General features: G+C 35.1%; 2 protein-coding genes across 8 annotated transcripts in view; one reads left to right on the top strand and one right to left on the bottom strand.

Moving 5' to 3' along the window:
- DYTN (dystrotelin) overlaps positions 1-27,025 on the bottom strand; it is a 121,055-nt gene that overhangs the window by 18,358 nt on the left and 75,672 nt on the right. The window lies entirely within an intron of this gene.
- The window catches only part of ADAM23 (ADAM metallopeptidase domain 23), an 86,004-nt gene that overhangs the window by 34,688 nt on the left and 24,291 nt on the right, over positions 1-27,025 (top strand). For 6 of the 7 annotated variants that reach the window (XM_076342410.1, XM_076342414.1, XM_076342413.1 and 3 more), the window contains exons 7-22: positions 1,368-1,440; positions 1,976-2,049; positions 2,971-3,036; positions 6,894-6,965; positions 9,681-9,847; positions 11,873-11,957; positions 12,733-12,823; positions 14,490-14,538; positions 16,820-16,919; positions 19,604-19,675; positions 20,437-20,523; positions 20,678-20,758; positions 22,712-22,762; positions 23,246-23,309; positions 24,963-25,068; positions 26,523-26,642. In XM_076342410.1, the coding sequence (XP_076198525.1) occupies positions 1,368-1,440; positions 1,976-2,049; positions 2,971-3,036; positions 6,894-6,965; positions 9,681-9,847; positions 11,873-11,957; positions 12,733-12,823; positions 14,490-14,538; positions 16,820-16,919; positions 19,604-19,675; positions 20,437-20,523; positions 20,678-20,758; positions 22,712-22,762; positions 23,246-23,309; positions 24,963-25,068; positions 26,523-26,642 (1,358 nt within the window). The remainder of the gene's footprint in view (positions 1-1,367; positions 1,441-1,975; positions 2,050-2,970; positions 3,037-6,893; positions 6,966-9,680; positions 9,848-11,872; positions 11,958-12,732; positions 12,824-14,489; positions 14,539-16,819; positions 16,920-19,603; positions 19,676-20,436; positions 20,524-20,677; positions 20,759-22,711; positions 22,763-23,245; positions 23,310-24,962; positions 25,069-26,522; positions 26,643-27,025) is intronic. The other variant, XM_076342411.1, reaches the window with a different exon arrangement.

The following is a 27,025-nucleotide window of genomic DNA, read 5'->3' as shown; positions in this document are numbered from 1 at the left end:
CTTGGACTCCTGACGCTTTCAAAGAAACTGGGTCAGCACTCAGAGTAATCAGTATCATTTGGATGGTCAATTATTGGGCTGTAAATGAAACTATAGAGACATGGGAAAATATTATATCCAGAACGATTTCTCAGTCTCCTCAGGAACAATATTACATGCCACGTGTTAAGCTATGTAACGCATTTTGATGTAGCACATATTCATAAAGGTTGTAAGGCTGAAAACTGACAGCACAGATACAGTCAATTCATGGAGATTATATTTATACAATGGTATCCGTATAGTAGGCAGAGGAGAATTTGACTAAACTGTTTTCTTGCTTGGGTAGACAAAGGAAACCAGGATCTCTGTGTGATAATTCAGTAAAACTTGGAAGTAGAGCAAAAGTTCTAGTTATAAAAGTGAGATACCATCTGCCAACTGTGTTAAGGATTCAAGTGGAATTCTAAATGATAAGAAGACGGATGAGATTAATATTTTTCTCAAAACTACTGAAGATCAAAATAAATCAGCTACAGAGAGCTTTCAGAGGCTCATTTTTTGATTGTACTACACGAGATAAGTATCTTGGACACAGCCTTCAGCATGTAGTTTATTCGGCTTGATTAATCTTAACTATAGTAGATACTATATAGAGCCCCCACCCCCCAAAAAAAACCACACCAGCAAAAATATGCAGTATTTTCCTTCAATGTGTTATGTATTTCTTACGGAAGCTACAGAACAGTAGCATCCTACCCTTTGAAAAGAAATGCTTGTTTTGGCAGGCTCTGCAGAGGAGGTGTTACGGAAGAAAAGATAGTTGTTTTGTAGAGCAGATACCAAAATGTGATAATTTGGAGCATGTCAGACTTCTAAAGAAAATATGTATTAAAAGTCGTCTCCTTTTTAAGTGTTGTATACACCAATAAAGCAGGGTGAAATAATCCTCTTAAAGAGAGCGTATTGATTAGTTTCTTGCATTTTGCTGCAATTAGAAAGATACATTGTTGTCATAAATAGTAATAGTTGCTTTTCATCTGTGGGAGGAAGATTTCGGCTAGATATATACTCTCTAATTTGATTTATTGGAATAAATGGTCTGTGTTCTCTAACACTAAAGCTTTTAAAGGACTTTTTTCAAGTAATCTCAAAGACATCTGTGATACTTCAGTTTTGTAGAACAGTAAATGTGCTGAAGCAGAGAGGCTCCATGATTTGCTCAGGATTGCAAATAGATTGCTTCAAATTAGTACTATGCCAAATTGGTACTATGGTTGCTTGCATTTTATGGAAAAATAACAAAAATGATAAATACTGAAAGAAATGCCTCACTTTTCACTTGACATTATTAATTAGAAGAAAATGTCGCATATTTTTCTTATCAGGAAAGTAAAAGTAGGCCACATATCATCCAAAGAACTTACGGAACACAAGCCTCCAAGCAGTTGCAAGACCTTGGTATGTTTTTGCTTATGTTATGAGTGTTTCAATATTGGAAATAATTGTATATATAACTTCAAAAATTTGAATATTAGGCTAACAGTCTATATAAAATTGCTGATTATTTAGAAAAAATTGAAAAACAGATACTAATATGACTTTTTTCACAATTACTGCAATGGAATTTAGAGTTGTCAAAAAGCAGCTGAAAGATTTCCATCCATGAAGACCTGTATTTAGCTTTCTTCTGCAAATCATTTAATTTAATCAGTGATACTAATGCTATTGAGGACACAAGATGGAAGAAAACGTATATTCTAAGCCCAGGTTACAATCTCTTTACCTCCCCTTGCATGCTTTAATTTAACTTTAGATTTCTAAATGACTTGAGTTTTGATATGAGATATTTTACATTTTGTGTATTTTAAAAAATGAACTTTTCAATAGCAAAGGTTCTTCTAATTTTGGTGATCTTAATCTATTTTTGGTTTGGACAGTGTACATAAGTAGTTTAAAATAATGCCATGAAATTCTTAAATTGTGATTTGTACAGAGACTGAATCTAGTTCTGAATGGCCCTTTCTGTCTGAACTACAGTGGCTGAGGAGAAAGAGAAGAAAGAGAGCAGTGAGTAAAGTGTGACCCTGAGTTAAGACCATTTATAAAACCGAAACCAAACCCACTAATTTCCAGATTTTTTTAATGTTGAGAGAACACAGGCTTTAGAAAACAAATATTTTTGGTAGCTTAATGTTGTCACATAATACAATTATTAAATGATAAAACAAGATTATTATTCTTTAAAAACAGAATATTTTGAGAAAAGTGGATAAACTTTCTGAAGTGACAGCAATACTACATATACATCAATTGAATGGAAGTTTGGTAGTGAGAATGACTTCAGAATTTCAAGTTTTGAGTCTGCTTGAGGATAAAGAATAATTTTGAATAAAGTTTTGCTACTTTGTAGATATCTGACTTTATTTTCATTTGGCTCATTAAGTAGCATGATTAAATTAAAAATCCAAATGAGGACACCCAGAACTGGGTTATTGAGAGAAAAGAAGTGGACAGTCCTCATAATCTGCACAGGGATAAGTGTCAGCTAGGGGAATAATTGAGTTAAAGAAGATTAATTTGTATTTCTTCACTGAGTTGCACAATCCACAGCATATTTTTTGAGGGCGCATCTACTTCTAGTAACTTCCTTCCTCATTAAATCTGTACAGTAGACCAACAGATTTTGGTGTTTGAGATTTTTCTCTTTTGTGAAAATGAGAGGAGGGAAGCAGTGGTGGCTTCTGCACTGAACCAAAAAGAATAGACTAAACATTCTTAATGATGTGACTCAGATTCTCAGCCAGTGTCTATCATAACTCACTAAGTTACTGGAGTTATGATTATTTACCCTGGTTGAATGTCTGACCCAATTTTTACAGGTTTACACACTATGTAATATTTATGGATAATCCTATTAAATCAGCTGCAGTTATTTTTGAAAATCACTACATCTTCATGATTTCTCAGAGAATTTCTTTAATCCATCAGGTATCTCGTGGTATCTTTGAAGAAATGAAGTATCTGGAGCTCATGATAGTCAATGACCATAAAATGGTAAGTATATCAATTCAGCGGTAATCCTCCTTTTGATTACAATTTGTAGGTTGATGTACAGCACTGTGCTGCATCAGCTACTTTTGGGTCAAATATTTCGTTTATCAGCAGCTGTTAACATTTGTACTGTAAGACACAGTATAGGCCATAATACCTAATAATGCTTAATGTTATCTAAGATTTTCTACAGCAATTATATATTCAAAACATGTCTGAAACACTTTGGTATCATATGGATAGTTTAATATGCCCATAACCAAGAAAGTAAAGCAACAAAACATTTATGTCCAGAACAAACACGCTAAACATTCTAAAATTACATCCTATCCTTAAAGTAATAAAGAAAGAGGTCAGAACTTGTTACTTTGAGTTTAGTTTTACTAACTTAAATTTTAATGCAGCAAAGCATATGGACAAAACTATCTGATTGCTCTTCCTGGCTATTCCACACTTATAAACAGGATTCATAATGAAGTCCAGGATAAGTTGTTTGTTTGATTTAGAAAGTGTTTGTCATTTGATTTTTTAAAAAAAAAAAGGGGGGGGGGAAGTCCACTTTTTTTTCCTTTTTGTCTTGAGGGATAACTGGAAAAAATCAGACCAGGTGACGTTTGTTGTTTAAATAGTGCTGCTTTCACCAATTATGCCAAGTAAGGCTATCAAAGTGTCTGTGTGTTACCCTTATGAAAAATCAGGAGAGGGGCCTGGAGGTAATAAGTTTGTAAACCTATTTTATAGACCCTTTTTGAAAAGCATCACAAATTTGAGTCCAATAGATACATTTTAACTAGAGCATATCTGTTATGGTAAAATACTCAGCGTAGGTTTAAAAGTTTTCTAGTAACAAAGAATATATTGCAACTGGCAGTGAGTTACTCCAAAAATAATTTGATTGTGCCTTGTTCTGAGCCCTTGTCTTGCTTAGCTTTCTCAGCTGTTCATTGACTAAGAGGCAAATAAGGATCATCAACTCTTAGTATGACTTTGCTTCTGTGTGAGCAAGACCTTTTTTTAAAATCAAATTCTGTTGATAAAACAGTTTCTGCTTATTTTATGTGCAAGTAAAATAAACTTTTAAGTTTCTGTAAGAGCTCCTTGCATCTCTCACTCTACTGCATGTTTTCCCAGTGCTTTATGTTGTGTGGGCTATTTTGTCAACACTGCAGGATGATTTTTAAAGAGCCAGAAATAGCAGATACCAGAACAGGATGCAGTATTTTGTACTTGTTCCAGTGCTGAATAGACAGATAATACAGCCTTCCCTCATCTGTTTAATAAATCGTAGAAATAGTCTGGGCAAAGATGATCTCTATTTAATCTGTGTCAATTCAGCAATGGGGGGAGAATTTGAATGGGTGGAAAGAGTAGGACAGAAATTTCTTCAACTGTTTTCACTTGTAAAGCCACCTGGTAGGAAACTGTTCGAAGAGTGCTCATGTGTTAGTTGTTTAGGGATAGGGCACAGTAAAGGAAGTTACAGACACTTTGTTGCCTTGTTTGAGGTCTGTGGTTAGTGTTCCTTTTGAAGAGATAATATTTCTGTGTCTGTCTGTTTCCTCTGGCCTCTCGTATTACCGACATGCTTAAAGGACAACCGTCATGTTCACCACACTTGTTACAGACACTAACTGTTGTCCCCTCTCAGGCTCTATTTGTTAGAACTTTAGACCACAAGCATTCAAGATTTGTTGCTTCAGAGCTGTCAGTGACTCGGAAGCAGATAATAATTCTTTTCAAGGAATAAAATGGATACACTTAAGGATGTGTTCACAATTACGAGTTAAAGCCTGCCAATCCAGGAACTCTCTAAGTGTACTGTTAAGGTTTTCTCCTTACCAGTAGAGGGCAGATTTCTCCTGCAGCAAGGTGTTCTGTGTTGGAACTTCTTTGGCCATTGTGTTGCTAAGTGGTTAATACTACGTATTTTCACAAAATTTCCTTTCCTGTAACACTAAACATGACACAGCTAAACGTATTTAATTAGGTTGTTGCACTTTTTACTGACTTAGCTTAATTTCTGTTTTAGGAGCTGTGTTTAAACACATTATGTTGTATATTGCTATGGATTTTGGCATTTAAATACTTTCATGAAAACCAAGAACATTTTCCAAAGCGCATTATTTTACCTGTCCACTTCTGAGAAAGTTTGGGATTGACTCAAAACAAAAAACCAAAGCCACCCTTCCCCTCTCTCCCATTATTTTTTTCTAGAATGGCTCCCTAGGGAGCAAACAGAGTCCCGTGATATGGATACTCTTCTCAGTGTATATCCTAAGCACCTGCTAGCATTGTAGCTGAAAGTGCTTTGTTTTGAGAATAGTTATAGGGGAGGGGGTCTCTGCAAACCTATGTTGTAGCATCTTTGGGTATTAAAACCTGCTGTGGATGTGCTGAAGCATTGTGGAACTTAACAGTGAATAACTGCATATGTAAAAGATTTATCTTCCTGCAGTCAGATGAATGAGTGTCATCAGTAAGTTTGATGAACTTTTTGTTATCTCTATGGCATTTCATCCATCATATAAAACTAGATTGCTTGTGCAAAAATAACTGGAATTTAAAGGGATGGAAAATTTGTTATCTAATAATATAGTGTGTGTGTCTGTGACTCTTCTGACTTTCAATTTGAGAAACAGATTATTTAACTTCAAAAGCATATATGTCTTCCAGTTTTACTTTCACCTTCGCACCAAGTAGCATTCTGGAAAATGGGATTTGTTGGTTTTGTAATTCTGATTTGGGAAGGTAGTTAATCATCTAACTTATTTGATGAAAGTAGCTACTCAGCTGCTCAGAGAAGAGTCAGACCCCCTAGTTTCAAGGCCTCTTTTTGGGTACTGTGTTTCAGAGTGGGAATAGCTGACGCTTTCATGGAACTTGATAATGTTTGCTCATGAGTTTGAGATTTGTTGCTTTTAACCAGTAGTTGAGATGAGTAAGAGTTTCTTAATGAAGAATTTTTACCCTCTTTGTTCTATGCAATTTGCTGTTCCTTTTCTGTGAAATTTTGAAGACTTATTTTTCCTGCCTGGAAATCATATTGTGTAATGCAATTTTGGTTTATAATTTTACAATTTTTTGAAAGTCATGGATTCATGTTCAGATACCATAGCAGCATCTTTGGAAAATTTGACTTGGAACAGAGGGGACTTGTGGGGCAGGATGAGGAAAGACGTGAAACAATTGTAATAACATGCACAGAAATTAGGAAGCAGAACTTGTAATACAGCTCATCTAAGTCTATAGAAATGGAAAAAATTTGAAGTTAAAACGTAAGGTATTCAGCTTAACTCTTTCCACATTCAAACACATATTTACTTTTACCATGCACTCCCTCTTCCTTTTTGCCTTTTGGTATAACTAATGCTACTTGTCATGAAAGTCTTGTGCTATAGTAAAGAAAGGATGCCTTTGGAAAGAGCTGTACACAGGACAAGTGGTAAATGCTTCATCTTCATGTCTCATAATGATAGTCATGGAATGTGGCTAGTGCAGTCTGATGTTTAACTCATCAGGTTAAGCACAGTTTTAATGGGTACAGCATCCTCTCAATTTTGAGCTCATGTTTATGTTCACGTGTAACTTTGTCTCGAACATTTGAACTCTGATTCTAAATAGGATATTTCTTGTGGCTAAATGCTCCTTTTATAGCTGTGAAAGGCTGTCTAGCATACATGGCTTCCTTTGTCTTCCAGGGATTCTTGAGTATGAGATATAGGCTGTGATCTGAAAAGCTCTTTGAGTTTTTTCCCTTACTCTTTCTTAAAATACTAATTTTCCTTTCTTGCTGTAAAAATAAAGAATTAGTAATAAATATTTAAGTTCTTACTGTGTTCTACTTTCTCTTCTCCTTTTAGTTCAAAAAGCACCGTTCTTCAAATGCATACACAAACAATTTCGCAAAGTCTGTGGTAAACCTTGTAGATGCTGTAAGTATCAATGTTTCTTCTGAAAATTTTATCACTGACTTTGTTAGTTTAGCACTGTGTTTTAAAAGTTAACATTACCAGATACCAGGATAAAAAAAATGAGCAGCTATAAAGATTACATTTAAAAACTCATTTCTGCAGAAGAATAGCCTGGGGTGAACGTGTAAGAAAGCACCAAATTATCCTTGGCATTTTTCTCAAAGCTTGCAACTGCCAGAGTTTGCCCTTGGCAGCGGAGATTTTAAACTTGAAGGAGCTTTCAGTATCTGTCACTGCTTAAGAATGAGATTTAATCGAGTTTAGATTTGTGAAACAAATCTAACCACAAGTGGCTGAAGCTGCGAGTATAGTTTACAAAGGATATACATATCTGTTGGGAGAAAAAGAGAGTGTGAATAAAAATTATCCTTTATAAATCTGTATTTATAGCTTAAAACCAAACAAAATCCCATTGTAGTACATTATAAATGGGTGGCACTGACACAGATACGATACTTGTATACGTTACTAACTTTAGAACAATTTCACATAAAGCGTATTCCAACCCAAACTATTCTATGATTCTGTAAGAGTAAGATTTGTGGTAAAATTTGATTTTTTTTTTTCTCTTTTTGATATACATGTAATGACCACACATTTCAGAGATGTGTTTGTCGTGAAAACAGGATAGATTCTCTAGTAGTGATGAATACAAAGGCTAGCAGAAGTCTAACTCTAGAACTGTGTGATATGATTCAGTGCAAAACATTGTCAGTAGTTTAGTTCAGAGGAAGCAATACAGTATTTGTTCTTAGTATCTTGCATATAAAGTATTATGTATACTGTATGTATATTGAAAATTTAGGTGAATATATTTATATTTATAATACATGAAATACTGGAAGTGTTTTGGAATATTTTCATGTAATGGTCTGAAAATGCCAGTAGTCTGAAAAAAGTTACTAGAGCAGATAAAAACATAAATAATTGAAATAATATTTCTGTAATTTATATTGGCCATTCCCAAAGAAAGAGTGGCATCTTCATTTTTTTTCTCATCTGATCATTATTTCTTTGTATTTCTTCTGCATTTTAACAGTGACTTTATCTTTCCTTTCTCTGACTATTCCTTCTGTTTTTCCATTTTTATTTGCTGTATCTGTATATACAGAAACATTCAGCTTCTCTCCAGTGTAGAATTCAGTCCCCTCATAGAGATCTTGCAAAATGACATCTTAATGGTCTTTTCTTTAAACAAAGCATAAAAAGGAGCAGGAATTTCTGCCTTGTTTATTCCCTTGTGTTCACAGGGAGTGAGCTGTATTTCTTACTGATATATTATTGGGAGAAGGATATTGGCTTTCAGAGGCTTCCAGGTTCTCTGCCCCCTATTCCATTCTTTCCTTCTCATTTGCTTCAGGAAATACGGTTTTCCTCTCAGCAAACACAAGTAAAGCCTTTATTGATCCACCCATATGTAATTTCTGGGGTTTAATTTTATTGATTTTTCTCATGTCATTAACCATTTTCTGTGTATGTCCTCAGCCTGTCTCCCTCAGATTGAAGTATATTAATATTCTTTTTTCCTTCAAAGTTCTTGGACAAAATTGAGCTTAGCTGGTTGCTCTCTCTCTCTCTCTTATATTTATTGCCTTTTTTTTCCTAAGCTGAATATTATACTTTGACTTTTTTATGAGGATAATGCTGCCTTGATAGAAAAGACTGTCATGCTAGTCAATGCTAGCTTATTCAGTATAAATACCTATCGTAACGGCAGGAGGATATTTGCAATTCATGTTGTGTATTGTAGGTATAATTTGGCAAAAAGATAATAAAAGCATATATTTAATATGGTGCCTCATGGAAATGACCAAATAACTTGCCTTTTGTGTATTTTATGCATTAGGCAGCCAATGTATTAGTTATCCAGCGCTTTTAGATCATAACTAAGTATGATCAGTAAGTGTTCGTCATGTCCCATGTAAGACTTTTGATGGGCAGACTGTCTATTGCAGATAAGGAATGCATCTTTTGTAGATCTGCAAGTTCTGAATAACCTTAGTTAGTAGAATTTGGCATTTTATGACCTGAACCTAAAGAGAGCAGCAGGTTTTATTTCAGAATCAAGTATCGTGCACAAAGTTAAAATGGATATTTTAAAGCTGTTTTGTAATTATTAGGGCCTGATTGTCGTTTCCTTGTCTATTGTTACAGTGACATTAAAATTAATAGAAAAAAGTAATATTCTTACTTAATTCTCACATTACTTGAGTAGCATTAAGTGATGATACTATAAATGAAAATCAAGCATTATGTGAATTAAATTTTGGATATATTGGAGAACTGAGAAATTATTTAATCTTGACTTAAGAATTGGCTTTGGCTATTCTTTGTCTTTGAGATCTTTCTTTTCTTCTTCTTTGAGATCACCCAGTATACCTTTACATTTCTTCTTTGCTGATTTTTGTGCAGTTTTTCTGCAAAACTCAGTGGTGAATTTTAGAAAAAAGGGAGTAGCTCAAAAAAAGAGCAACAAGGTTTTTTTGTCCTCGAAAACATAAAACTAATTTGATCAGAATATTAACTTTTAGGAAATCCAAGGCATTACCAGCTAACTGTTTCCCCATGTTTCCCTCCTGCTTTACCCCTCTTGTCCTTCTGCTTTACTCTTACTGGCTAACTGTGCATGTTTGACCCAGTGTTCTACTCCTGTGCCTGTCCTGTCTCTGCCCTCAGATATACAAGGAACAGCTGAACACCAGGGTCGTTCTTGTTGCTGTGGAAACTTGGACAGACAAAGATCGTATTAATATTCACCCTGACCCTCTGCAGATGCTTCATGATTTCTCCAAATATCGACAGCACTACATCAAACAGCATGCTGATGCTGTGCACCTTCTCTCGTATGTACTATTATACAATGGTTTAGACTATTACAGTTTTATATACTTTTCTGTCTACTGCTTTTGTCTACCTGTCTCTCTTTGCTTACTTTTTTGCTTGGTAGTCACTACATCAATCAACATCTGCCTTCCTTAGGAAGCTTAATCTATTTTGTAACACGTTAGTCTATTTTTAATAGGTGTAGTATATACCATGGTCATGTTGATATATATCTATAATGAAATTTTAATGTCTTTGCGACCTGGAGATAGTGTCACATATTTGAAGTGTCTTCTGATGAGCCCTTAAGGACACCTAGTTTTGCTAATCAGGTGTGTAATGTACTGTTTTCCCAGTAAAGAGCAGGAGAGGGCAGAGCTGACAGTATTATGTGTTGTCACAAGAGCATTCCAGTTACTATATTTATTCACACATGTAGCTTCAGTGATGATTTGTTAATGGAAGGTCTCCTCCTTTAGAGCTGTAATGAATTGTTTTCTGAGACACAGTGCATTTTGAGGGGAAATTCCACTTGCATCATTAGGCACAACACCAACCTTGAGCAACAGTATTTTTTTACTTCACGGCATTGTAAGCAAAGAGGAGGAAGAGTGTGTTCCCCTGTGCAGCATAAAGATCTTAAGCCTTCTCCCAGCAGCATGACATACTACAAGGATGGAGTGACAAATGTCTTCCATGTGATTCTCTTATCATTCATCTTCTGCAGAGGAAGATAAAAATAGGGGATGAAGAATTTCCTCCAGTCTGTCATAGCTGTACTGCCTTAATACAGGCATTGCAATACAACGCTAATTGCGTTTTTCTTTCATCTTGTGCATTAAGTGCACTGATGATGTGCACTTTTAATTACTTTTACGCATGTATTGTATCACTTGCTGAAGAGCTTGCCAGCGGGCAAACAGGCTCTTCTCAGTGGTGCACAGTGAAAGGTACAAAATGCAAACTGAAATACAGGAAATTCCATTTAAACATAAGGAAAAAAAACTTCAACTGTGAAGGTGGTCAGATGCTGGAACAGATTGCCCAGAGAGGCTGTGGGGTGTCCATGCTTGGAGATATTCAAAAGCCAATGGAACGTGGCCCTGAGCAGCCTGCTCCAGCTGAGCCTCCTTGGAGCCAGGGGGTTGAACTAGACCATTTCCAGAAGTGCCTGCCAACCTCGGCCCTTACTGTGGTTCTGTCTGTTGTAAAGCATCTAGCTTTAAGCATTTAGTGTAGTTAAGCTGCAGTTTGAAAGTTTTGATGGCTGTCAGAATGTTCTGAAAAAACAAATATATACCTGGCTGGAGTATTCTGTCATCTAAAAAAACAAAAGGGACATTGATTCTGCTCTTGTAAAAGGACTTAATTTTCAAAGATTAGGGTCATTTGTTACACATGCCCAAGGCTGTGTAGATTTATTATTATGCCTATGAGGTTAAAATAGGTATCATTGAGAATCGTTTATAGACATTTTATAGAATAATTTATCTCTTCCAGATTACATTAACTTAACTAAATTATTTGGGGCTTATTAACAATAAATGAAAGGAGGCAGGGTTAAAGAGCAGTATTAAATTACTTTCCCTTTAGGTATACTTCTCAGTCTTTTCATTTGGAGTTGAAACTAGACCTTGAATTGGTTTGGATTAAGAGCATAATCAAAAAAATTCTCAACACTGATACATTTCAGTACAGCATTCCTTCCTGACAGATTATAAATTGGAATATATTGTTATCTTTTTAAAGGAAATGTTATCATTGTATTTTTTTAGGAATCTCATACTCTAGCTTTCTCTGCTTGGATTGTTTGTGGGTTGGGACTGATTCTGACTCTACAAGATAAAAATAGTATTTTTGTTGAAAGTTGTATCTAATAGACTCTTTCGATGTTGGTGTTCTGTTTGTAAACTTGCAGTTGCTTTTGATGCTAGATGAGTATTAATGTGCATGCAATGTATCATAATATGTGTGAAAGTGTGATCTTTCAATAAGTTCTTGGTGCCCAATGTCAATGTGTTATATTTTCTTTATTTGTTTGCAAGGAATGTGACATTTCATTACAAAAGGAGCAGCTTAAGTTACTTTGGAGGGGTTTGCTCTGTGACCAGAGGAGTAGGAGTGAATGAGGTAATTTTTTTTCATGACTAAAGTGAAATAAAATAGAAACTGTACATTATAACCTCAGATATGTTTCAGTATCCAGGGCTTTAAAGATAACTTACATATTAAAAACTTAGGATTCTCACAGCCAACTTTCTTGTATCATCATTAAACTACTGCTTACTGTGCTTTTCTTTTTAAAAAGCATTCCTCCTGTCTGCATTATTCTCTTAATAAGATCTTAAATTGGCTTTTAGTATATTTGACAGAAATTTAGACCCAAAAATCTCAGAGAGGAGTATTTGAAATATAGCCCTGAACATCCTTTTGGGTCTTCTCATTATAAGAGGCTTGATCTTCTGAGGTGCTGATGACATGTAATTCTTACTGATTTTTTTTAATGTTAAAACTAGAAAATTTGGTCCCTGTGTATTGATTTTTAAATATTTTTTTTCCTCAGTGCAATGTTAAATCGATAATGAAAATCTCCTGTTTTAACATGCATTAATCATACTATGCAAAACTGTATTACATATATATATATATATATATATATATATCAAACAGACTCCTTTCTGTAGGTTAACCAGCAGACAGGGATTCCCTCAGGTTAAGAGAGGAAAATTTTTTCCGTTACGTACTTCATTGTGTTTATTTTCCTTATATGCACACAGAACTGTGATTGGCTGTACAGAGTTACTGAAGTAGTAGGTTTGTGGTAAGCCAGAATGAGCTGGTGTAGTGTTCATTACAATAACTTACGTTTTCTTTTCTCTTAAATTGTGCTCCTCTTGAAACGCAGTATGGCCTCCCTTTGGCCATGGCACAGGAACTAGCACAAAGTCTTGCTCAGAACCTTGGAATACAGTGGGAGCCAGCTGCCAGGAAACCGAGTATGTACATGGACATGGAGTCTTCTTTTGTCCTCCTTAGCTAAATATATAAACTCTTCCTTTGTAATATTTGAAACAAATCCCAAACTTGCTATAACTGTAGAACAAGAATTGCTGCTTTTAGAAATATATGCACCAAAATTTGAGTTTAACCAAAATAAGAGCCACCAGTTTAGCACTCACTTTGTAATGACCTCAGTGATGTCCTCTGTCAGGAGGTTAGATTCATAACCAACATTCAAAGGTGTAAGGGTAAAAACACCATTAATTTAACTCGGAACTCCTTATCTATCATAATGAAATCTGTAATTCCTATAAAACTATCACTGACTTCTTAAAATAAAAAAAATACCTGATTTATAATTCAAGAAACGGTAAGAAGCTGTAACCTAGTCCAGGGTGACATTTGCTCAACTTGTTAGCTTGCTGCTTCACAGCCAGAAGATTAGACTGACGTGGCCTTAACACAGGTAGTGTAGGTACAAAAGCTGCTGCAAAAGCCCTTTTGGGAGCTAAAGAAAACTGTTGGGTTTTTCCAGTCACATCTTGTAAGCAATTTGGCTACTCTCTCTCTCTTTGTTTCTTCTTTAAAAATGTGAATGATAATGCTGACTTTATTTTGGAATCACTTCAGAAATCTGTGAATTAGGAAACAATGTGGAAAAGTTTAGGGAATGTTGTTTTGTAAAGCATTGCTTTTGAATTGTGTAAACTTTCAAATGGCTAAATTATTTTCTATATCATTGGTTTTTTGATTACAGGTAAAACAGAGTTCATATAATTCGGAAATTAGAATCTTTTTTAACTGTAAGATAGAGGTTTTTAAAATGATAGCTTAGTTTCCTTATTTGGATACCCTTTATAGAGAAAGATTAATGAAAGACTTGAATAGAGCAGAAGTAACCATATAAATAATCTGTGACTGTTTTCTGTGGAGAAACAGTATGGATTTGCAGTAGTAACTAGAATACAGAACCTTTCTTCTTGAAAATCTTACTACTTTGGTAGATAATTTTTATGGGCAGTTTGTAACTTCTGTTTTACCAACCATAAGATGTTGATCTTTTTTATTTTATGAATTTGGTCACTGTTGACTTACATGCTGTAGCTGTAAGTAAACTGTAAATCCATTTTCGCTCAACTACTTTTTCTTATGAATGTTTGATTGGCTTATTCACATATTACTAGTAATAATTCTATGCCAAAGGGAAAAAACGTGGCCTGTCCAGTAACAATTCTCCTTCAGGGTGTTCTGTACATGTTTTAGGGAAGAGGATATGTGAACATTTTTAATCATCAGTATCGTGTGTACTGCACATACACTTATGCCGCCTGTTTTGAGAGCACGTAGGGAAGAACGTTGCCAACTATTTTTAGCTTTCTATACTGCCTGAAACTTTGAGTCTAAGAATGTGCACATATGGTAATTTGAAAGTAGTATATTTTATATATTTATATATATATTTATAGCGTTTATATTAAGTATATTAGTATCTCTTCAAGTGGGCTGGTTTCCTTTTTAGGGCTAGAATCTGTACAGTCAAGCAACCATCTAATCTTTGTATAATTAGTCAAGGTCCGTTTTTGTAGTGAGTACTTTATATTTATTGTAAGCGTATTTATAACTGCTTTCCTTTTCTGTTGTATTTTGGTCTTGTCTGAGAAGAGTGTGACTGCACTGAATCCTGGGGTGGTTGCATCATGGAGGAAACGGGGTATGTCATAACTATCAGTAATTGAGGGCTTTGGAATGAGTTCATAGTTTACATTATGGCATAAATATTTATGTATTGGGTTTTGTCCATGTGTTTTGGTACTTATAAATGAAAAACTAGAAGCAGTTGGAACAACCCAAACATGCAGATCAATTATTTCAATTTTCAGCTGTTCATTCCCTTCGCTGTTCACATTTTAGGAAGCTATTCATAAAACTTGTATTTTGAAGTGCAATGCAGTGTATTCAGTAATGCTTTGCTATACCTACAGTGATTGAAAAGTAAGGAATGTATATTTTTCATTAAATAAATCCAATTATACTTTTTACATGCAGCTGAAAAAGTGTTATAATACAGTTTTGATAAGTGATATTTCTATTTTCCTCCTAAATTTTAATTATTTTTCCCCCAATTCCTTCAAAATTCTAATTTTGAGTGAACAGATATCTCTGCTTCTGTTCCAGTGAATAAAAGTAGAAACCTGAAGCTTTCAGCAAGTGCTCTCAATCCTTCGCTAAACGGTCAGTGAAGTCTGAGGGGGAAGCACATCTATGTGGGAGGAAACCAGGTTTCATTGCCCTCTACCTTCACACACTGCCAGAGACTCTTTTCTCTACACTGTAAGCAATTGATTAGAAAAAGATAGCTTCTGAAACATAGGTTTTTTAGTCTTATAAATCACTCCTGTCAGAAGCTCACTGTGGAAGCTTGATTGCAAAAATCATGGAGAACATTATTTATAAATAAAGACAGAAGGAAAGGACCTTAGTTTCTTCATATGGTATTTGGAAGTTGGTTCTTCAGTAGAATTACTGTGTGGCTTTACTGTAGACTTGTAATTGTCAGCCACCGTGTGAACGCAACAGAAAATTATTCAGTAAGTTTGCTTCTGGAATCTGAAGTAAGGCATTGATCAGAATAGATACTAGCTTCCTTCCTATGGTGAACTTATCAAAGTATCAGTCTTGGATGGAAATATCAGTAGAAGAGGTTGTAGAACAGACCTCTTCTGTAGTTAAGGTAACAGTAAAAAAAAATGCCAGGAGCAGATAGTAAGTCACCTAGAAGCTGGAAAAGGACTGACTAATGAAATGAGTGAATAATTAGCTGTAGTGTAAAGTCTTTTCACTTAACTCTATCAGTGCCAGAAGACATTTTTATTATATAGAATAATTCAATGTAGAAATGTCAGCTCAGTAGCAGTAAGCTGCTAGGAAAGGAATGGAGAACCTCCTTATGGCATGGTTACCTCCATCTTTAATAGTGTGAATAGTTCTCATTCCCAGATCTCAAAACATGGCTAATAAAAATATCAGTTTCTGCGTGAGAAATGACTAATAAAGTATGTTTTCATCAGGCTGGGAAAAAGGTAGAGATGAGGAAATACGAGAGAAGTCTGTAACATCATGAACAACATAGCAAATGATTACTGTTTCTTCCAGTGTAAGAACTAGGGAGACATGAAATGAGACTAGCTAACAGGTGACAGAAAAAACAGGATGAAATTGTTCTTCTACCAGTCTGTAATTAAGCCGTGAAACTTCTTGCTGTAGCATCTTGTAGATGCTAAAAGATTTTGAGCAAATTCATGGGAGAAAATACAATGCAGATTATTAAATAAGACAAAATAAGGTTTCCCAAGAAAGTCATTGAGCTGAAAATTGTTGGAAGCTGGAAAAATATTCTGCAAGTAGTAGTACAGTGCTCTGTTCTCTACTTTTCCTTGGCCATATTCTCAGGGCCAAAATCAAAGACGGGTTTTGGGTAAAGTGGATTTTTAGGCTGACCCTATACAGCTGTTCTTATGGCTACAATTACTTTTACTTTAAAAATTAACCTTATTAACAGGATCAGATGAATTGAGTGGTTTTAAAACCCTGGCATGACATCAGGGATCTGGAATGTAATCCATCTTTTTAAACTGAACCTGCAGGGAAAACAAACCCAAGAGAACACTGAATTATGCATGCAATCGAGAGGGTGCATAGCAGCTATTGTGATAATGTGGTTTCACCTTATTAAGAAGATTAGAAGACTACAGTTTTATATACTGTAGATACATATAATAGAAATATAAAAATGCAAAATGTTTAAAAACTTTTTCTTTTGTTCTGATTTTATTGTTTGAGAATAAGACTGAGCTGACATACTGTTGCACACAGTGGTTGTAAGAAACTGGGATTTACAGTATTAAAAAAAAAAACGCTGTGATCCCTCCACCCCCTTCCAGTAACTGTTGGTGTTTCAAAGCATTTACTCAGCTAATTCTTTGCCATTTTAGGGTATACCATTCCAGGAAATTCTCCAAATGCAGCATTGCAGAATACAAAGAATTTCTACTTCGTGGGGGAGGTGCCTGTCTTTTCAACAGGCCAACAAAGGTAATAAATATGTTGGTAGTCAGCACCCCTGCTAAACTTTGTAATGAAACTGTAATAATTTCACTAACACCAATCTGTTCTCAAATTTATTCAAATGTCTATGTGGGTATTTTCTTGAGGTTGCTTGTAATTAGCTGACTGTTCATTCCCATAACATTTAAAAATAATCTTAAGAGGAATGCAACTTGTTTTCCATCAATTCTTCATGCTCAAATAATGACAAATTTTGCAGTTGATTTTTCACAGCTAGATACCTCCCCATTCAGCATAAATGCACTACTTATTAAGCTGGAAGTAGCACAAAATAAATACAGAAATGAGGTTGTAGTGCATGTTCCACATACGTAATTCTTGGACTTTTTGCCTGAGGTTGTTAAAAAGAATGCCAATTACCACACTAGGAATTAGAAATCAATAGCTTACTTCACATAGACAGTAGCAGCTTGTGGTTGTTCTCAAAGTTAACTTCATTTCATTTCAGATGTACATCTGGCAAACTCTGAAATTTTTAACTCTTTCCTTGTACCATCCATTGCTTTTTTTCCCATAAAAACTTATCCAGGTCATAATTTTTTTTCTAAGGCAATATTAGCATCACATCCTTCTAAAGCTGAGTAGTATAAAAATATTCGATGTGGCTCTTTTTGCAAAGTAAGATCAATCCAAAGTATTAATATTCTATTTAATCACGCTGTCAAACTTGCTGTCCTTGTAGAATTCAATACCACATGAGACTATTAGGCTGTTCTGTTTATTGTGCTGTATCCTTTGGTAGACCACCACCTTGCACAATTAACTAAAAAAATTTTGCTTGTTAGAGTGTATTTTAATCTTTTCCCAGGGTAGCAATCTTTGCTTATAGAATAAGAATGTAAGAATTCTTACAGAAAAGAGTAAGTAGGGAAAAAGAAAAACACAGCTTCATTTTTTTGATGATGGTTGTCTTGCAAGGTAAAGTGAACAAATCATCAAGTTGACTGTATACAGAATAAAAATCTGGTTTACTTCCATGAAAATACTCCCAGGAGAGTGGTTGAATTATCTTTATGTGTTATCTGTGTCAGTGTTTCACAGCTTTGAAGTTAAAGTACTTTGGGGGGAAAAAAATCATAGTGTGTTTTGAATCCTATTATTTGGAGGTTGGGAGGTAAGGTAGAAAACAGCGTGTTTGATCTTTAGGTAAATAAAATGTAGTTGTGTTAAGCAGCCACCATGATATCATTTTTAATTATAACCTTTTAGTTATGCTCTGACATGTATATTAACATTAGATGGTTCCTGATTAACGCCGTAGGAAATTTTTGTGTGTTCTGTTATTTTCTTGCATTTCTCTGGTTGACCCCTTTTTGTTTTCTTATGGGCTACAGGTCAGATAAGCAGATCTGTTTAATGGAGAACTGAATTTCAGGTTCAGAATAAGACATCTTGCTGTTTCCACTGAAGTATAGTAGTAACAGTGGCTTATAGAGGAAAAAAAAAGAAATTTCAGTTTTCTGAATCATGTCAACATTGCTAGTGAAGAAGAGTACACATGGGTATTTCTTCAGTGTAGTTTTGCTTCTGGCACCCAAAATTGTAGGTGCTATTGATTACCTATGTGGTTTATGCAACAAAAGTAAAATGTTTTCTTTCTTTTTGGTTAGGCATTATGATTCCTTCCCCTGCCCCGCAAAGTACCAAAGAAGAATTCCATCCAAGTTTATAAATAATTTGTATTGTATTATATGTTATGTTTTATATCCTGATGATCCTCAACAGCTGTACTGCCACTAAGCCAATGCAGAAAGAACATGTTTACTTGCATCTTTCACCCTTATCTAGCTGTAGATTTATCTGTTCTCATTTTAACTTGTTAACATTTAACTTCTCATTTCAACCATGGTCTAGTGATGAATGTGTTTCTGTTGCTAATATCCCAGTTAAACTGGAGAATCCTGATACTCTTATAGGATTTCAAAGCAGAATTGTTATATTGAAAACGGACAAGGTTTTTGCAAAATTATTTCTGTGACAAGACTGAAGAATATCTTAAATCACCTTTAATCAAAATTATGATATGTGAAACCAGCATAGAATCTATATCATCCTGAACTGTAGAATTTCTGTATTGTATATATCTGGTCCTAGGATTAACTGTTTAGCACTATCTATATGTGGTTTTGTTATTCTAACTTACTAATAAGGCACATAGAACTTTGTTTTGCCCGTGTTTCTTAATGTTTCTTATTTTCATGCACAAACATGTTACACTGGAATAGACAGTAGCTAATTACATGAGCAAGTATGGGTACCTGAGTAGATCCCACAGATCATATTGCTGACTGGTTTCTTGAAGGAATTGTCAGAGAAATGGGAGTCCATAGAACAGGAATGAAGTTCAAATGTTATCCCCTTGAGTATTATTTTATTGTCTCTCTGTTTATCATAATTTTCTGAGATCAGTATTCTCCTAAAGAGGGCTAGCATCCAAGTGATTTAGCTGTACATCTTTCATGTCTGAACAATTCTGATTAGCAGCACTTGAAAAACATGCTGCCTTCCCCATCGCAGTAGCATGGCATATATATTTTCTGTGAGAGCGTGTTTCTGTAGCATTGCAGAAATGGGCTATGTGTGACAGAAAAGTCATTTGATACTAGTTTTATTCTTACTTGGGGGGGGGGGGGGGGCTTTTTTGCTTTCAGCTTTTTGAAACCACTGAGTGTGGAAATGGATATGTAGAAGCAGGAGAAGAATGTGATTGCGGTTTCCGAATGGCAAGTAGAGTTATATATTACTCCACAAGTCTTTCTTACAAAATATATTAAGATACATTATGGGATTGATAAGGGAGGGGGAGAGGTTATGGAAATGAATTTGTTTTGTCTATTGTTAGGGAACAACTTCATTAAAGGACTGTGTTAAAACATTTTTTCAAGTGAGAATGAGTGCAAAGACAGAGGGTGTCCTCAGAACAGTTCCTATTTCCCAGCAATTTTTGAATTGCACTGTAGAAGTGCTTACCCCTTTGCTTTTCCTGGATAGTGTGCCTGGAGTGGTAGACTCCTTATCTATGCTTTGGAGACAGGTGCCATGTTCGGACAGAATAAGTAAACTGTTGTTTTCTTCTCTATTGTAGAAATATTCCAATAATGTTTTTGCAAAAATCTGCCCTGTAGATTTGAGTCCTAGTTCTAGTATTTAAATATAATTGCACCCATACTTACTTTTCTTAATCTTTTTCCTGCATTGAATGCAATTTGACTTAAGCAGCATGCATTTGGCACAGGCTATTCCACACCCGTGAAGAGGCTTCGGAAGGTGTGAATCCCCTTGTTGCTATAGCATATACCTCACTGTTTTCCCTTTACTTTAGTATTTGAACTTTGCAAAGGATTCTTCCAGCTGATAATTTCAAGTCATCAGTGTTGAACTGAATCTTTTTGTCTGCTGGTACATAATAGTTTGTTGGAAAGATTGTGTAGAAAAAACTTATTTAAAATGGAAAACTAAAATTTTCGCTTAATATTTTCTTCAGGAATGCTATGCAGACTGTTGTAAGAAGTGTTCTCTTTCTAATGGAGCTCATTGTAGTGATGGACCCTGCTGTAATACATCATGTCTTGTGAGTGTTGCTGCAGTGTATCTATCGTTCTTTTCAGTTGTCCATGGAAGTCATGTGCAGCCTGTTATAGTTCAAAGTGTGTTTTATGTAGAATGAAAAGGAACAGCTTATGTAGACATAATCTTAGTCCTGAACTACATTCTTCATTTTCTAGTTTTTCCCACGAGGCTATGACTGTCGATATGCAGTGAATGAATGTGATATTGCAGAGTTCTGCACTGGAGATTCTGGCCAGGTATGTACGCAGAAGCTTTCTCTGCTTACACTATTGATGTTTGTTTGCACTCATTTAAGAGGAAAATCCAGATTAAGAAACTGCACACTCATATACCCAAAGTAACTGGGGGGGTTTATTTTTTTAATCCTAACAAAATTTTTTAAACATAAGAATAAACTATCATAAGCTCAAAAAAAAATTAATCTAAGTGGACTCAAAATATGACTTCTGTAGGTTTATTTGTTTTTTAAAATTAGTGGGGTTTTGTGTATCTGTATAGTATTTGTCAGTCGTCATCCTTTACTCTTTGCCTAGTCTATAGCATAAGTACTAAGAATATACTGCAAATGTGCATGGATTCAAAGGTAATAACAGTAAGATTTTATGAAATAAAATAGTTTAAAATATAAGTGTAGAAAACTACAACTAATTGAGTATAGAATCATAGAATCATTTAGGTTGGAAAAGACCCTTAAGATCATAGAGTCCAACCATTAATGTAACACTACCAAGTCCACCACTAAACCATGTCCCTAAGCACCATATCTACAGGCCTTGTAAATACCTCCAGGGATGGTGACTCAACCACTTCCCTGGGCAGCCTGTTCCAACACTTGACAAACCTTTCAGTGAAGAAATTTTTCCTTACGTCCAATCTAAACCTCCCCTGGCGCAACTTGAGGCCGTTTCCTCTTGTCCTATCGCTTGTTACTTGGGAGAAGAGACCGACACCCACCTCGCTACAACCTCCTTTCAGGTAGTTGTAGAGAGCGATGAGGTCTCCCCTCAGCCTTCTTTTCTCCAGGCTAAACAACCCGAGTTCCCTCAGCCACTCCTCATAAGGCTTGTATAAAGTGCTATGTTTTTTAAGAGTGTGCACATATACAATAATTTTTAAGTTGTGGATCTTACGCATTTCTCTTGAAAACATTTGGCTAATACTCAAAAGTATAGGAATAAATAGCAACCAAAAGGTGGTTTTAACTCGAGTTCTTTTAAATAGTCAACATTCTGTACATCTGCCATTTTCACAGCAACTTTGATGCTTTAGGTGATATATGCTCCTTTTCGATACTGAGTATTTAGCTTCAAGGTTATATAAGAATTTCATAACTCTGCTGCAGTCATCTACTGGATCAAGTGCTTAGCTTTGAAGAAATAAGATTCAGGATAGATCACATGTCTCTGGGCATTGGTGGTAATTATAGATGCCAATAAATTAACAGTAACCTCTTCTTATATTATCATCTGAGACATCCACACTTACAGACAAGTAGCTATTGCTGAGATTTTATTGTAAATCTTTTATTCTGTAGATGGAGCATTCTTAATGGGAGGGAGAAGGGCTTTCTTAAGCTAGAAAGGCTGCCCTCAAAGTATTGGCTAATATGGTACACTGCAGCAGCATACCCTTTCCAAATCTTCACAGGTCCCTTTTTGATGAGGAAAAGCTTTGAGAATGGTCTTGCTCCTAGCTTTAGTAATCTGAGGCTTCTGGACCTAATGACTTGTTCATACCAAAAAAGTTTCCAATGCCAAGACAACATGACAATTAACATCGTAAAAACCCCACAGTTCTGTAAGCATAGACTGGTAGGCTACAATTAGGTGCTTGCTTGCTTTCTTAGTGGAACTGAAATGAATGCAGTGGCAGTGTTGCAAACATGGCCCCAGTATTAGCTACCAAATCTCCTGTTACTGAACAGATTTGTTTTGCTTTCCATTTTGCCTCACCTCCTTAATTTCTATTTGGAATATGCAGAAAGTTAGAATCAAACCTTGTATTTCATGGCTTAAGATGTTCATTTTTTCATTTGTATTTGTAGCTATAAAGATTCCTGCACTAATTACGTTATCTACCCCCTTTATATGTTGTACAATTGTCTTTTAAAACCGTGAAAATTCCGTATGTGATCCTTTGATGTATTATTACAGTACACATGATAAAAAAAAATTCTTAATTTTTTTCAGTGTCCACCAAATCTTCATAAACAAGATGGGTATGCCTGTGATTCTAATCAGGTATGCAATATTTTAAAATCCCTGCACATCAGCTAATAGAAATCAACCAAATACAAGTTTTGGGGTTTGGTTTGGTTTGGTTTTTTTGGTCTTTCATATTTCTTCATAAATTTTGTCTTTGGGACATCAATGTTGCTTGTGCTTTATGCACTCTATGAACAGTAAAAATTTCTACTTTGAGTAAAATCTGCTTGGTATCTTTATATTTCACATGTAGATATTTTATTACAGTCCATGTTAATAAGTTCTTTACAACTATGTAAATGAGAAGTATAAAGCAGCTGCTGAAATGTCAGTATGTATTAGACACCAACTGACTTTGAGAATCTGGGCCAAAATGTGTACTCCATCTACCCAAATTCATGAAAACTATTATACATCCCAATATGTGTGTGAAGAATCAAAATAAGACATTTGTTGGGGGAGGGGAAGGAAATGAAATAGTGTTCAGTTCTCATTGCTAACATGTTGTGTTTTGTTTAGGGTCGTTGTTATAATGGTGAATGCAAGACAAGAGATAATCAGTGCAGATATATCTGGGGATCTAGTAGGTTGACTTTACCTTAATTATATTTTATTTCTGGTTCATTCCTGCCTTTGTTTTGTATTTCTAGTATTTTTATTTTTTGTTCTTGCCACTGTAAGTTAGTTTTCTGCTCAGTACAGTAGACTGCAGTGAGAAACTGGAGCTTGATTGCCAAGTGAAATTTCGAGTTTGGGAGTGATGATAGTGAGATTGTTCTGATGTGATGTGGTTGCAGGCATAGGTAGGGCAGCAAATGCTGGACTTTGGTGGAATTAGGTGAGAAAACATACAAAATACTGGCAACTTTGAGTTACTGTTACCGGGGGGGGAGGAAACGGGTTTGAGAATTTTTTTGGTGTAGTTCAAAACAGATGTTTTTGGGATTTTAATGATAGTTGTCAATTCCATTATCGCAGCAGTGGTTCATGCTAAAGCTGCTCGACCTTGGCTCTCTTTGCCATACCATCCCACAAGTCAGGAAAATTAGTACATTGGTGTGAATTTAAATATACATAGTATGAATTGAAGCCCAGAGGTGTTGAGTAAAATAGAATTGCAGTTGCAATGGACTTTGCTTGCAGCGAGGGGGGATAAATGCTCTGTGTAATGACTTTGAGACAGTTCAGCAAGGCAGAACTATCAGGATGTCATGTACTCTAGCAGTTAATGTTTTCTTGTGCGTTTTGTCTAATCATAACTGCCACTGCTGACACTGCCTATTTGAGGCAGAAGAATTATTCCATACTAGGGAAGATGGGAGGGGAGGGATATAGTTTTACCATTTATTGTTTGTCTTGTACAATACAAAAGATGCTATATAAGTGTAAAATTGGATGGAGACAACATTTTCTTTGTCTTCTGATGCCTTTTTGAGCTTTATGTTGCCACCTCACATTTATTGATAATATTAAAGGCAATAGATGTTTTTGTTGACTAATTTCTTTGCATCTTATGCACTTCTATGTTAAAATATTTGGTTTGTCTTCCGTACAAGTGATTTTATTGAAACTACTGTCTTATTTACCTTTAATATTTTATTTTCCTCTGTATAATTGTTGTTCTCTTTTTCTTTTTTAATTGACTTTTTTAGAAAAAGCAAATGGGCTTGTTAGTAAATAATTGTGATTTTAAACCTATTAGTTCAGATTTCTACTAAAAAGCAGTAGAAATAACACTCTGACTGTTAAACCTTCTTTTCTCTGTGAACTCCTAAAAAATAAAATAAAATAAACATTGAGTTGATGTCAGAACATATGCTCATGGTATATGCCATGTATAAAATCTTTGATCTCCTGAAATACAGATCAGGAATAACTGCAGTGCAAACAACCAGACTAAATCTATGTGCAACTGTATCGGTGGTCTAATTTTGTTCACTTCGTAAAACTCAAATGCAGAAGACAACACAGACACTGTGGAGATTGCTTTTTTTAAAAGTTCAGAGCAAATTTTGAACATTGAGCGTTATTTTAGAAAAGCCATCTAGGTATTGCAGTTCAGTCTGCTAGGTTCCCACTGTAGTCACTGGAAAATACCATCTGTGTACACACGCCTGTGGTTAGACTTACGGTTTGTATTAAAAAAATACAGATAACTGCTGCAATAAATTATGCAGGTTTTCAAAGCTTTCATGTTGCTGGTGGAAAGTACATTCCTTTTTTCTTTCTTCAACAGAGTCTTCAGGATCTGACAAATTTTGTTATGAAAAGCTTAATACAGAAGGCACAAAAAAAGGAAACTGTGGCAAGGATGGAGACCGATGGGTTCAGTGTAGCAAACAGTAAGTTCAGCTTGGTAGAGATTATTTGTATTTTAAATAGATTAATACTGGTTTAATATTGCCTACTTTTTCATGAATGTTTCAGCAGTTTGTTTTGCTTTATTTTGAATCTTCTTTCCTTCAGAAGGTTTGCATCTTGAAAAAGTTCCATAGCTCATTCTGACTCTGTGGGTCAGAATATGGGTGACTCAGCAATACACTTGTAAAGAATTCCCGATTTTCAGAAGAATGTACTGTGACTTTAATTCTTTAGGGGAGCTGGGGGACAAGGCAGCAAAAAGTCACAAGTTCATAATATATAAACACCTCAGACTTGGTAGGGATAAATTAGACTGCAAATACACACATTGTTTTCGCTTGCTCTGGGATTGATACCAGATTCTGCTATTTCAAGTTTGTTCCAACCTTTATTTTGACCAGAGAGGACCATTAGACATTTGGATGCTATAGAGAAAATGGCTGATTCATTTGCATGTGATCATTACTAGATGAATATCTTACTAAATTTACTTTTCAAGTTAATGGTCATTAGTGGATAGACTTAAATTTCTCCTAATTTACTTATTGTTTTGTAATTTTTAAGTATGCATGTAAAATTTCAGTCTTGGAATGGTGTTTTCCTTCTTTGACTATCTGATGTTTGTCAAGTGGCATTTGGGGGGGGTAGCATTACATCATTCACTCTTCAGATAGGATCATAAGCAAAGAAGTTGTTCAATGGATTTTTTTTATATTTAGATGAGAATAGTGTTGTTCTAATATGTATATTAAAAACCTTATTTGTACAAAAGCTTTTCTTGGTCAGTAGAGAGATGCAGAAAAATGGTCTAGCTGAAGGGCCATTTAAATTTTTTGCAATTTTAACAAATACAATTTCCAGCATTCATCCAGTTACTTCTATGACTTAGGACAATTAGAGTCAGAGATGGAAGTTTTAAGCTGATATCCTTCTATTGAAGATTGCACATATAAAATAACATCAAATAAAGCAGATTATTTACCAAAATTCAGGCACATACACTGCATGCTAACAATTGTTATTATGGTTCTGTTGTCCTGCAAGGGAAATAAAATACAATTAGAAATTCAAACTTCACATTAACGTACAGCATCCAAGCTGCTAGAGAGAGGAAAATGCAATTTAGCCTGATATAATGAAGCTTTGTATAATTTGGATCCTCTTAATTGTACTGTATTGTATTTAGAGCACAGATAAATTTTTTGTTGATGTCAATATTTGCTGGTGCATTAGAATGAATGATTACTTGTTTCTGCCTCTTGTCATTTATATCAAATAATATTTTATTTCCAGATTTGTACTCTGAAAGTCTGTCACGCGGCTTATGGTAATATATTACTTAATGTGATCAGCAGTCGCATTGCCAGTCTTTCTTTTTTGTAAGTTTACTTCATATTATTCTAGTAACTTTTTGATTTATGTTTTCATTTTACAGTGATGTTTTCTGTGGCTTTTTGCTCTGTACTAATCTTACTAGAGTTCCACGAGTTGGTCAAGTTCAAGGAGAAATTATCCCAAACTCTTTTTATCATCAAGGACGAATAGTGGACTGCAGGTAAAAGATAATGCAGTGTTCCAATGTGATTTTGCTTTGTCAAACCTAATTGAATTAAGATAAACATAAATGTAAAATTGTATGAATTTTAGGTAATTAATATCTTACAGCAAAATCATTATTCTGAGTGGTATTTCTTTTGATTAAAAAAAAATAAAAAGGCTGATATTCCACATGTAAAGAGGGCGAAATGTGGGTTATCCTCCTGATTACTCTATCTGATCTCTCCAGTAGCAGAACTTCACTGAGTTTAATGCTCAGCATTATATTTTTTTTTGGGGGGGGGGAGGGGGGGGTGTCTAATTGCCAAAGACCCATCTATTAAACATAATGTTTTTGAGTATTATATCCTCAGAGAAATAGCTGTAGGGGAGTGAAGGCTG

This window comes from Aptenodytes patagonicus, chromosome 6, assembly GCF_965638725.1.
Source record: "Aptenodytes patagonicus chromosome 6, bAptPat1.pri.cur, whole genome shotgun sequence".
NCBI lineage: Eukaryota > Metazoa > Chordata > Aves > Sphenisciformes > Spheniscidae > Aptenodytes > Aptenodytes patagonicus.
This window is presented reverse-complemented; position numbering and strand designations above follow the sequence as displayed.